The sequence below is a fragment of the Seriola dumerili genome, unplaced genomic scaffold, assembly GCF_002260705.1.
Source record: "Seriola dumerili isolate Sdu_G_001 unplaced genomic scaffold, Sdu_1.0 BDQW01000073.1, whole genome shotgun sequence".
NCBI lineage: Eukaryota > Metazoa > Chordata > Actinopteri > Carangiformes > Carangidae > Seriola > Seriola dumerili.
Window position 1 is genome coordinate 2302156 of NW_019174328.1, and position 12909 is coordinate 2315064.

At 40.2% G+C, this 12909-nt stretch overlaps 1 protein-coding gene across 1 annotated transcript; it reads right to left on the reverse strand.

Annotated features, from left to right (window-relative positions):
* Positions 1–187: 187 nt before the first annotated feature.
* tm9sf3 (transmembrane 9 superfamily member 3) lies at positions 188–12591 on the reverse strand. The gene is made up of 15 exons (XM_022743979.1): positions 12404–12591; positions 11158–11353; positions 10928–11050; positions 8594–8754; positions 8389–8466; positions 7966–8097; positions 7636–7802; positions 5979–6073; positions 5729–5859; positions 5165–5304; positions 4393–4461; positions 4157–4303; positions 3866–3949; positions 3657–3733; positions 188–1810 (listed from the first exon to the last, which is right to left on the reverse strand). The coding sequence occupies exons 1-15, from the start codon at positions 12494–12496 to the stop codon at positions 1743–1745; spliced, it is 1761 nt and encodes a 586-aa protein (XP_022599700.1). The 5' UTR covers positions 12497–12591; the 3' UTR covers positions 188–1742.
* Positions 12592–12909: the final 318 nt, after the last annotated feature.

Here is a 12909-nt window from a genome sequence, read left to right on the forward strand (position 1 = left end):
GTGGTCCAGCCAAAAAGGAAAAAGAACAATGATCTAAGAAATAAGCAGAGCCCTAACTCCCAGCTCATTCCCTATCAAACAGACACTGAGCTGTACCACTGTATGGTCTGGTGACTGTAATACAGTGTGAACTTATTAAACCAGTTTAAAAATATTTACCCTCAAAGTCCAAACCACACTTAATAACCCCTGTACATAAACATGTTTATTTTCTCTTTTTACAGCAAGTTAATATGCAGGTTCAAAATGTCTAAACAGACATTGGTACACAACATGAGGTGCCAAAATCAACTTCAGTGGGGGAGAACTGGAAGTTAGAAAAAAAAGGCATTGCCACTTCTCATACAAGTAGGGTACGTACTGTATTTACACAAAATGGAAAAAAGCATTTGAAACACTCCGCAGCACTGTGGTTATGAAAACATCTAGTTTTAAGTGTACATAAACTTCACTTTGTACAGTGTTTGCAGAAACAAAGCAATCTGCCTCATTCCTTCTGACATTCACAAATGATGTTTCAGGTTAGGCAACAGAAAGAACATGAAGGGAAAATGGCTTACCAGGAGATGTAGAGCCTTTTAAAGCTTTAAATAATATATGAAATCAAAAATAAGAAGAGTGTCCATAAGCAGGCCTACTGATCATCAAAAATGTACCTCTACATTTTGAGACTGAGAAGATGCTTACAATCGGAGAGAGAGAGAAAAAAAAAAAAAAGACAGCGCTGACTGAAGTGAAAACTTGATCAGATGGTTTGGTGAAAACTTCATGCAATTTCAGGCAAGATGTAACAGCGCCACCAGCCCCACCCCAAGCACCAAACAAAGAAAAAAAAAAAAAAACCTTTTTGTTTTTAACTGAATGATTCATTTAAAAAAAACACCCTGTAGTAAATCTGTACAACGAAAATACATTTGGGATCTACATCTAAAGGTACATTATTAAGGTTATATACACTCCCCCCCATCCATATATTATCTTTACAAGTAGACTTCATTCAAACCCAAACATTAAGAAAACATAAGACTAAACGGGAAATGGGGTCACATCAAACATCCATTTAAAAATCGGGTCTTACTGCACCTCAACCACTGATCAGTCCCTCTGTTCTCATCTGCACAGTAAACTACAGCAGGACTAAAATCATCAACTGGATGGATTGCTACTGTAACAGGGAATTAAGAATCGTCAAAATGGGGGAATGATTCTCGAGTGACAACAGATTTCTAAATCATTTTGCAGTGGAAGTAGATCTGAACAAACTACTGTGTAGTAACGATAATTCGATTGACTTCAAGAATACAAAATAGAAATCAAGTCAGAACACGGGCACAAACCCAACTCTCCGATATTCTGACACAATAGAACGAAAGGCTTTCAATACACTTAGGCCTCTTCACTGAAGAGAGCTACACTATGCCATCAATAAACATTTATGTTCTCTGGTCTCAGGTGGGACTGGGTTGGAAAAGAGAAGCCATGTCAGCCTTAAACATCTGCCCCAACGTTTGTTTGAAAGCAACTGATAAAAACAGAACCTTGTGTTTGATATCTCTCCCGCAGATTCGCTCTTGTTCACTTTGAGTTGCGGCATTGAAATTCATTCAGAAAAATGGAAAAAACTACATTGTACAAAGTGAGATTCTCACAATCTCTTTGCAAGAAAGAAAAGTAATAAAGAATGACTTGTGCCCGCCGTCGTAGGCAAATCCATTAATATCCCTGTGTTGCTGATTCGCGCCTTAGTCAATTTTCACATTTGTGTAGATCTTCCTCACGAAGGCACTTGTTCCCATGTATCCGACGGCACCTGGAAGACAAATGTGTTGTGAGTTTCTTTTAGGTGGACCGACAACTCGCGCACTGCTCTCACTCTGCAGGTAAATCCATCACAGGACAAAACGATTACTGGTGAAAGAATTCACTGAGGGTGGGAAGAGCAAAGCACATCCTACATCTACACAATGAGCAGTCACACATCCAACAAACCCAGAGGGGAGGTAGTGCCGATTAGAGAGAGCTCCACAAAAGGAGCTTTAAGATACATCGGTGACGGTCTTGGCTTATCATTCTTCAAGATGAGGAATGAGTTTGGCTTGCAGCTAATGAGGAAAAGCCTATATAACTGCAGTTAAAGCTGAAGAGCTGATGTGGAAAAAAACTTGCAGGCTGAAGAACCACTTGTGTGGACATAATCGAGTGATTCAAGACAATCTGTTGCATCCAAAAAATTTTTGGTATTTAGAATTTGCATCCAGGTCTGTTGCAGGGTTTATGGACAGATCATTTGTCTTTCTCCACATGAGAAAAAACACTTGATTGACTTGTTTGACTGTGACTCAGGAGATCGAGTCAGCCGCTCACTGAACCCCACATTGTTCCTCATAGTCAGGCCGTGGCAGCTCACTGCTGTCTGTGTGTCAATGGGTAAATGAGCAAACTGTGAGGTGCTTTGTATAAAATACAGTCATCTACCACTGCCTCAATCTGAATTAATTTGAAATTTAAATATGTAACAATAAATCCTAAATAAACTCAAATTACTGCCTTGCAGTCGTCCAACTCCACCAACAAGTCAAGCTGCAGTTTACAGCCATGTCTGTGCAGACTCATAATATATGTAGTGAAGACTTTGAAGGAATTTAATGAAAAGGTATTAAGTGCATTTGCAGAACATTATAGTGTCACAGTGAAGTTGACCTCTGACCTTTAGGATTTACCCTATGAGACATTTGTGTGAAATTTTGACAAATTCTTGACAAAAATGGTTATATGAGTTCAGTGACCTGGATTCATCCTGGATAAACTGATTAGAATCTGTTGGTCAAAAGGTCAAAGGTCAAGGCCACTGTCACATAACAAAACATTTATGGCCATAACTCAAGAATTCATACGCCAATTATGACAAAATATACTTAATACCTTTTATTAGATTACTTCAAAGTCTTCACAACATATAGCTCCATCTTTGAGAAGATGATGTTTGTTTCACAAAGTGTTTTTTACCTTTAGGTATTCAGAGCTGGAATCTTCACTACATATATATGCAAGTCTGGACAGACATGGAACTTGACCGTGTCACAGCACGATGCTGCTCTAATGACACAACGCTGTATTACACCGGAATTATTATTTAATATTGATATTTTCTACATTGTTTTGGGTGACTACTAACATTTACATTTGTTATGATTTCGTCTGCTGGATTGAGCATGAATGAACCCTGCCCATATACTGAGCTAAACAGGGAGCTCTGCATAGCATTAAGGTCGATCATGCAAATGGTCAAATCTCACTGCTGCGCACCTCTTCATGGACAGATAACACTCCTCATGTTGAAACAGGTATGTGCACTCATAGGATAAGAATATTCAAATGTCTTTACAATCAGGCTCAGCCGTTACCTCTCAGAGACTAATCACACTGGATGATTGCCAAAATATCTTTCACATTATTTCATCACTGAAAAATCTAATCAACAGATGGATTTGTGGCAGTGTACTCATGTCTCTTGTTCTGCAACAGACTCTGCAATTAAAAGTTTTTGATTAAATCTAGAGTTTATAAAAGCCAAATTCTGCAAATATTACTTCTCCAAGAGTTTCTTTAGTTCAGCTCAGTACTACAGTATTTAATCAACCAGGACCGTGACTCACCACACATGATTCCGAGGGCAGTGCTGAACACGGCCATGTAACCAAAGTAGAAAGATGTCTGGAACAGCCCGTACATCCTGAAGCACATGAGCATAAAACAACATGTTAGAAATGTATCTGACTCTTCGGAAGTATCTATTTTAAATTGTTTCTCCCCGTATTGGGAGACTATTCCATGTGTGTGTGTATTAAGAAGACTGAAAACTCACTTAGTTTTGAAGAAGTAGTAGTAAAAGGAGTACATGTAAACATAAACAGCAGTGGATGCAGCAGAGAGGAAGCTTGTCCATTGCCTGGAAAAGAGGGACAAGCAAAAAACTACAATCAGTACCAGTTACTTTCAGTAACTCTCAACTGTTTATGGCAGGTGAGCACAAGGTTTGCAACAAACTGTAAATGGTTTAAAATGCTGAAAGATTATTTTCTGGAATTAAACTCATGACTGTTATTTGCAAAATCTGTATGGAACAAGTTGTCGTCGTATTGGGCAACACACTCACCATCTGTAATCCTCAGCGTTGAGCAGGAAGTACGTACACACGATGGTGACACACACAGTCACGATGCACAGGATAACCAGGACCAGCATCATGAAGCCGTACACGTAGTAGATTTTGTAGGCCCAGAAAGATGTGAAGATGAAGTACCTGAAGAGTGAGGACAGTGAACACATTGCCGAGGCTGCAGAGATCAGCTAACAACGTACAAATACATCAGTATCACCGCACACACTTACATTTCAATGAAAATGGAGCCGAACGGAAGGATTCCTCCGAGGCAGACGATGACAGCGGGCTCCATGAACCTGAGCAATCGCAAGATTCAGCATGTCAATATGACTTTATACATTCAAGTGTTTACATCAGACTCCCCCCTTCAGGGTACAGATACATGACTCATTGTGTTATGTGAGGGAAAAAAGAAAAGACAGACGGAGTGGAAATTCAAGCTAATTCTGACAGTGGCCTTAAGTCACATCTACCATTTCCTGCTGGCAGCTGGCCACAGTACTTGGCAGAAGGTTGTAAATGTTAATACACTCACAGCTTATTTCTTTGCTATTTGTCATTACTCAAAGAGTTTGTGCAGAGAGCAAAAAAACCATTCTCTGCTTCAGACCTGACATGTCACACTTGAACACAGGTCCTACAAACACTCTGGATTCATTTCTCTCCCTCGCTGACCACTGATCAGTCATTACACTTTCCTCTAGAGCAATAAATACAGTGTAAGCCGTAATGTTTGAATGGAAAATTATTACTTAATCAGTAGGCTTCAAGCATTTTGACACATTTGTTTATGTAATTTACTTATCTTGCAAAAATCCAACAAATGTGCTGATTATTTGCCTTTTCTGTTTCATATTATTGTAAATTGTAGAATAGGCAGAATATGTGTTACATATGAAGAAAAGTATGTTTTGATTATTATGATTTTTTGTACACTGTGAATGGACCACAAGACTTTCCACTGTCCAAACTGACCCGTCCGTGTTGGACCACACTTACCATTTTTTCTCAGGGATGGGTCGCGGCACAGCGTTCACTCGGCAGGGGAAGTTTGGCTGCCCTGACAGATTCCTCCCCAAAATTGTTCCCACGAGGTTTAGCGGCAGAATGACAAAGAAGCAAATACAGCAAACAGCAACCTGTAGAAAAGACAAACAAAAATTATTAATATTCATCTGGGAGGTCTGTGTTTACAGCCAACATCTCGTGTGTTTTCAGATCCCCCACCGTTTACTCAACTGTCCTTCCAATGAGTCCCAGGAATTTTTTACTATCAGCTCAATGTCTTTTAATTAACTGTTGAAACTGTTTTGAGTGGTGCTGGATCTCTTGGTTCCCAGATTATCATTGTTAATGCTCATAGATCCAGAGGTACACATGCGAAAAACGCCAACCCTCACCAAATTTGTGGGATAACAAATACTGACAGGTTCATGGTTTTCATTAGATGACCTTCAGGTTTGGCCAGAACAAATTAAAACTGCCCCACACATATCTGGGAGCCGGTGACTAAGAGGTGCTCATAACTGTGGTTTTTAGGAGGTGTTGCTGTGTCAAACCCACCATGGTACCAAATGGGATGGCTCTGGAGGCGTGGTAGTAGATAGCGATGAAGTTAATGAAGAAGGCAGTCCCGCACACCATGGCTGGGATCATGAAGGCCCCAATGAACATTTGTTTAATCCATCTTCTGCCTGTATTATTGAAACAAATCAAACAGTGTGATGTGAGAAATGCAGTCTGGATCAAGCCAATAGTCCGTGTCCAGGAAAGCAGTTAGATAGAATATGATGCATGGAGGTTTTTTTATTACCTCCTTGTTTTGCATACAGACTTCCTCCAAAGTAGCCATTGACTGGGGAGGTAGCAGCGTACACAAAAATGGCTGTGCTCAGCATGGATCCTCTCCTGCAGAGAAAAAAATGGAAGTGAGGTCCCCTCCTCCATCAATTACTGGACCTTGTTCATCTTGAAAATGGTGTTTCATATTTCTTATGTTTTCTCTGACTCACATCTAATTTTATGTTTTAACCTAAATTTCAATAGAGCTTGAATTTTAATCGACATAACCCAAAGAAAAACACACTGACACACACATACTTCTATCTTTGTAATGAAACTCATTCACGCAATGCATTCCCTAGTCCCTAACCCTGACCCTGGCTGTGAACAACAAGTGCTCATGGATGCATTATAATAGATGTATTATAATACATCCAAGGCAAGTGCGTCCCACTTGGGTTCATCACTTTTTTTGTGTCTCCTGGAAGCACTCCCTTTGAGTTGTGACTATTTGCAGCACATGTGTTGTCAAATTGATGATGATGTCTTCTGAATTTGTTTGTTTTGTCTGTTTGCATGTGTTTTCTCTCTAAGGTTGTGAGGACCAACCTAACTGTCCTCACTCTGAAAGGACTAAGGCTCTGTTCAGACCTGGCATTAACAAGCGCCTTCAGTGATCTGATCACAAGTGGACAGCTGTAAGTGCGTCAGTTCACACCTGGCATTAGACTGCATCTCCACATGCCACTTGTGATTGGCAATAAACATTTGTATGTGTTGTTTTTTAGTCTGACGGGTCTATTGTCAATGTGTTTGTGTTTGTGAGAGAGAGAGAGAGAGAGAGAGAGAGAGAGAGAGAGAGAGAGAGAGAGAGAGAGAGAGAGAGAAGAGAGAGAGAGAGAGAGAGAGAGAGAGAAGAGAGAGAGAGAGAAAGAGAGAGAGAGAGAAGAGAGAGAGAGAGAGAGAGAGAGAGAGAGACTGTTCACAGCTCTACAAAGAAAGTTTTACTCATTTAAAATGGTCAAATATTTTCAGTTCATTATGAAACTGTGGCAGGACTAATTAGACTGTGGCAGAGTACGTCAGTTGAGTAAGTGGTTCTTCAGTGTGGCCCAGGACACATTTAAGTCACACTGCTACAAGAATGTGGGCCACGCCACCTTCAGATGTGGTCTTAGTGATTGGATCTCAAATATGTCCTCAAAGTGTCTTGGGTCCATTCACACCAGATGTTAATACTAGGTCTGAACAGAGCCTGCCACCCACATCCACCCACCCACACATACACATACATACATATACACACACACACACGCTTGCTTCCTTCATGAAAGCATTACCTTCCTTTCTTTCCTCTAAGGACCCATCTATTCTGTGGTATTCCAATTTGTACTGAAATAATCCTTCTTAACAATGATTTGTAACTTCCTCATACTTTATCCAAACATTGACATGAGGTTAGCATAAAAACTAAATCCTCCTAAATCTGATTATTGAGTGAATCTCAAATGTGGAAAATGAAACTCAACATTATATTTTTCTTGATCGTCATCATGTTTGTTTTTCAGCTAAATGATTTTAACCTTGGCCTCAGGCAACATAATAATTCAGGAGATAAAATATCTGACCCATCCCGGTATATAAAATGAAGTTAAAAGTTAGAAGGCAGTTGGCTGCCAGTTACTCACTCTGTGTACAGATCCTCTACCATAGCCACGATGATGACGATGAGGGAGACGGAGAAGATCTGGCAGCCAGACCCAATGAGTGAAGAGAAGATCAATGGGTGGCTTGATGGTCGAAACACGTCGCCATGTACCTGCTTCCACCCATATTCATCCCCCAGGTCTCTGTCCTGTTGGTACACAGTAACAGAATGTGAATATGAGAAGGAAAAAAAGATCAAATGAAAGATAAAAATCTAGGAAAACAATGACGACAAAACCTAGAAAATGAATTCTGCATTAACCAAATGACAGTGTGTTCACGAGCAAACTGCTGAGTCAACAAAAACTTACCATGTCATCCATTTCCTCCTCTTTGCTGTATCTGGCATAATCCTTTCTTAGTGTCCTCATCAGAATCATTGACACCAGACCGACCAAGAAAATGACCATCATGAAGGAGTTGAAGATGGAGAACCAGTGAATCTGAAAAAAAAAAAAAAACAAACAAACAAACAAACAAAAAATGATAATGATAAAATTAATAATTAGTACAAGTTAGGAAACAAACTTTTTCATCCACTGGCTGTAGAAGGTGCTGGTACGACAACAGCAATAGTTAAAGAATCAGCCACAAGTTACCAGGTGAGTTATATCGCACCTAAAACGGAACAAGGCTCGACTCGTAGCTTCTGAAAGGTCATACACACGTGTTACAACATGCCAGTGGTGTTTCCTTGGCTGACATGATGAAGCACAAATCTTCTGAAAACTCACCCTGTGCTGGAAGAAGGATGGGTCGAGGTACTTGTCGAATCTGTCCTCAAACTTCACATCTGACTTCTTCCACTTCACCTGTGATGGGAAAAATTTATTTAGACTAATATAATGACTATTTTCTATTCAACAGTCTATTCATAGAGACTCATGTTACAAACATAAAATGGGTTTTAACCTGTAAAAAGGACCATTCAGTACTCACAGAATAAGACATTGCAATTCTCGTGTTTGGCACAAGTCTGACTTTCCCCTCGCTGGTCAGATTTACATCAACAATTCTGTTGCCATTGAAGCCAATCTCCAGTTTCTTGTATGTCCACAGGTAATGATCTTCTCCGTTTTCATCTGCCTCACCAACAATACCTTAAAAAATGCATTGAGTTAGAGATCTGGTACTTCTGACCACAGAAATGGTCACATAGGCAGGTATAAACACTGAGCCTTTGGTTTCATGAAATAAATAATCAAAATAAATAATCAGGATGGGTAAATGCCAAATAAAAGGTCACTTACTACACTGCTCATTAACTTTCTAACAGCATCATCTGCATTCATCCATTATATTCAGCTTTAAGGCCTCAAGTTCTTGTCAAAGTTTGTCCCTGTGGGCCATGGTAAGCAATCTCTTACTCTGAGCAAAACAGTTTGCAAAACAATCACTCTGAATAAACTCCCAACTGACTGCCCATTATTCTAGCTCTTACAAAAAAAACTGAAAATGTATCCCTCTATTTCTTCACTAAATGGTTACTTGACAAAATTATATTAATACAGAAATTTAAAGTTATTCTCTTGTGGCAGTACATACAGCAGACAGTGTGAAGCCACTAAAAAACAAGTAGATAATGAGAAGGTTTTCCACAAAGCCCTTAATATGCCTTTGCCTCTCCTACTGAATATCACACTATATCTTGTTATGGGATTGGTAACAGGTAGGGTAAAACACCTGTGTAAAGCATTTGCAGTGGCATACCCTCAGTTGGCAGTTTATTAGGAATACCTTGCTGCAACTAATGGAGTCTAAAACAACAGTACTGCAATAAATTCTCCCTTCATAAAGGTTATAATATTCAGTTTTCATTTAATGTGTTTTAGAGAGGTGTGGATTCAACTTTATGGTCATTTTGGGAGCTGCAGTTTGTGGTGTTGTTGAACTGTGTTTCTATTATTTTGTCCACTCCATTTATGTCAACGAGGGCACGCTAAATAACAGAAACACCTCTCTTTATAATTCAGTATTATTCAACAAACCACCATATATTAGTCTTGGTAGGTACTGTTTTCTTTTTTTTCTAGTTTACCAGCCCCAAGCAGGTGAATCTAATTTAAGAGACTGTAGTAAATGGTGCTGCAAGTGTGTTGTGGTCAGAAAGCGTTGAACTAGAGATCTGTCGTTACTGAGCTCCAGGTTTTATGTCAATAACCCCAACTAAACACATCACTGCCTCGTACATGAAGCGCACTGGTTCAGTTATCACACGACAACCCGGACATGAGGTCAAAGTCTAAATGTATTTATTGTCATTAAGGCATGAGCAGGTAATATAACAACAGAGAGAACTGTCTGATAAAATGCGAGTGCCCCACCCACTGCCTACAACATAAGTTTACAAAGTTGTGTTTGAGCAACTGTAGGAGTGGCACCGTTGTACAAACTGCCACCAAGTGTGTGAGAGATCCCATTCACAACTTGTTAGAGTGATAGCCTTAAGAAGAGTCTAATGACAGTGACTCATTCATATCCTGCTTAGCCTAGAACAACAGAGGAGCACCTCACTGTCCAGGTTGGCATCAGAAGCTCTTCTACAAATGTGACTGTATCAATACTGTAAGTTGTAGGGGTGTAATTAGTCACGAAATAGAAGGTTTGATTACTAAGTCAACCTGATGTTGTGTATCAATACATTTTCAATAGAGCAGAGATAAGGAGGTCCTTAAAGTGTACATCAGAAATACAGATTTAATTTTATAAAAATGACATTCATGATTTTATAATTGAACAATAGTTTTCTCTGATCCATTTAAAGTGGCTTCTCAGCAGTATATAACACAGTGCATAAAATACAATACAATATAACAAGAGCCAGATGAGGTGACAGAAACTGAAGATAGCTGCTCATCAACCAGAACACTGCATTGTTCGACTGACTCTGAACAAAAACCATGCAGATTCACCACACGTACTGACTTGAGTGGCTTTCAGTAAGCCATCTGATATATGAGATATGTGTGTGTATTGTTCCACCCCTAGTAGGTTGGCCAAGTATGAATGGACACACCCACCTTCGAATAAGAACTAAAGGTTTAACTTCTCCAATATTAAATCAACTGATACACAACCTTGATACACAAGGTGCCATTATCACTGCAAACATTTGGAATCGGCCAATTAGCTAATAAGCAAATACATAACTCAAGCAGAAGGGAAGATAAAGATAGACATAGACAGAGGAAGAAAATATGACAGTAATAACTATATCACAGGACAACTCACAACACACCTTTGTTTTTAAAAAGTAAATGAAGCATCTCTTACCCCAGATGGGCAGGTCATCTATGTACATTTGGTACCAGTAGTGATTCTTTATGGCATAGACAAAGGCATCCCGCTTGGCTTTGTCCAAGTCAATTTCACAGTAAGTTGCCTGCATGACTTCGTCTACGTGAATTAAAAAGACAACATCATCGTTGTTAGATATGATTACATGATGTGTGCAGGAGAAGACATCCATATATGCTCAACCGGTGAAAGTCAGTGTAGATTACCTTTGAACTTTATGTCTAGGCCGCTGAATTCCAGCTCCACTCCCTGCAGAGCTTCTCCAAGTGTTTCATGGTAATGACTGATAGTCTTCTTGGAGCCCGCGCAGAAGGGCAAAGAGAAGTACTTGTATGTCTCCTGTCGGTTGTGGTAAGGCCCCACTGTGTTCATCCATAAAACTACCTCCTCCTTTTCTGTGTACTGCAAAGGAGAAGCAAGGACTCTTATTGTGAATTGCAGGAATGCAAAACCAGTTCTGCTAGTCCTGCTGGTTTCATATTATGGCATTTGATAATTTAAAAGAAATGTCTTGAATAATAAACAAAAAGCACTACTTTTTCACACCCACATTAGTTACAACACAGCCACAGCAACATTTGATATAGACAAAGACGACTTGCTGGAAGTAACATTATCATCATATTTCCACTAAAACTGACAGGAGCGTTATTGCATTCAAAGTCATGCAAACAAATTAACATGCAACAGTCTTGATTATCACTGCATCAATATAACACTATAAAAAGTGATGTACGTTAGCTGCAGCTATGTTTGCAGTTAAGGAAGTTAACTTCAATGCTATCACGTTATCCGTTGCAGCTAATTCAACAGCTATCACGTATAAGACAGCTGGACTGTGTCGACAACACAATGTCAACCAGTTTATGAACTCGTTAACTAACTGTATCTGGGGTGTCTGGCTCTCACAAAAGCGACAGAGACATAAGAAACACCGCGAGGCCCTGACGTTTAACCGGTGTTTCGGCATAATGTTACGTTGACTGTTAAAACCACCATCGTATTCATGATTTCGGGGGAAATTGTTTTAAAAGGATTTCCTTAAGGCTACAATGTTTACGTGTTCGTTATGCTACTGGATTTGAATCTGTTAAACTAACTAACGATAGCCAGCCTAACTTCAGTGCAGTTTCCGCCGGTGCTCAAGGAAAGCTTGTGAAGACCAGTGTTGAAGACGTGCTAACTAGCTAGCAGGCAAACGTTAGCCATAAGCACTTAGGCCGATAAGTGATGACAAGTTAGCTAGCTAACTGAACACCACTATGTTTGAAAGCTCACAGAGTGTCGATAAATAACCCGACAGGCCAAGTCTGGCACTGTGTCATGTATGTAATTCTGTCTTCTCGTGTGCAGCTAGCTGCCGCAGCTACAGTTAGCAGGTTACACAGAGCACAAACGTCCATTATTTTCAAGGCTCCCCCTTTTCAATCGGCCTCTCAAAGGCAGTCTTACCGTGTGTTCATGTTCATCTGCGTCGACAGGTAATAAGGAGCCCACTATAGCGAGAAACGCCGCCGCTGCCACCTTCCACCTGGAAGATCCCATTATTTTTGGAGAAAGTATGCAGAAAGATTTGGGATGTTAGCTTTGCAGGGCTATCCCACCTTCTTCCTGGTTGTATGACAGAGGCAATTTTTAGGGATGCTCTCGTACGCATATGGCGTAAGCGCTTCATGACCGCTCACCGTACGCACATAGGATTGGCTGAATCGAGTCACGTGGCTCAAAGCCTCCAGTCAGCGTGGAAAGCGGTGAATCAAACGGCGAATAAAGAAACTGTGTCGGCGCATCGTCCGCAACCTTCAGCCACGTCATCCGACTGCCAAGACTGGAGCTTCACCTCAGCTCTGACAGAGCTGGTGCATGAAACATGATCCCCGCGCAACACAAACGGGTCTATTCACTTTCTGATGAGTCTCCGAATGAGGACAAAGTTGTCTGAGCAATATGTCGCTTCT

Coding starts and splice junctions, on each gene's coding strand:
- tm9sf3 (XM_022743979.1), bottom strand. CDS start 12,496: ATGGGATCTTCCAGGTGGAAGGTGGCAGCGGCGGCGTTTCTCGCTATA. Junction 8,098..8,388: donor CATCCTTCTTCCAGCACAGG/GTGAGTTTTCAG, acceptor TTTTTTTTTCAG/ATTCACTGGTTCTCCATCTT. Junction 3,950..4,156: donor AACGCTGAGGATTACAGATG/GTGAGTGTGTTG, acceptor CCTCTTTTCCAG/GCAATGGACAAGCTTCCTCT.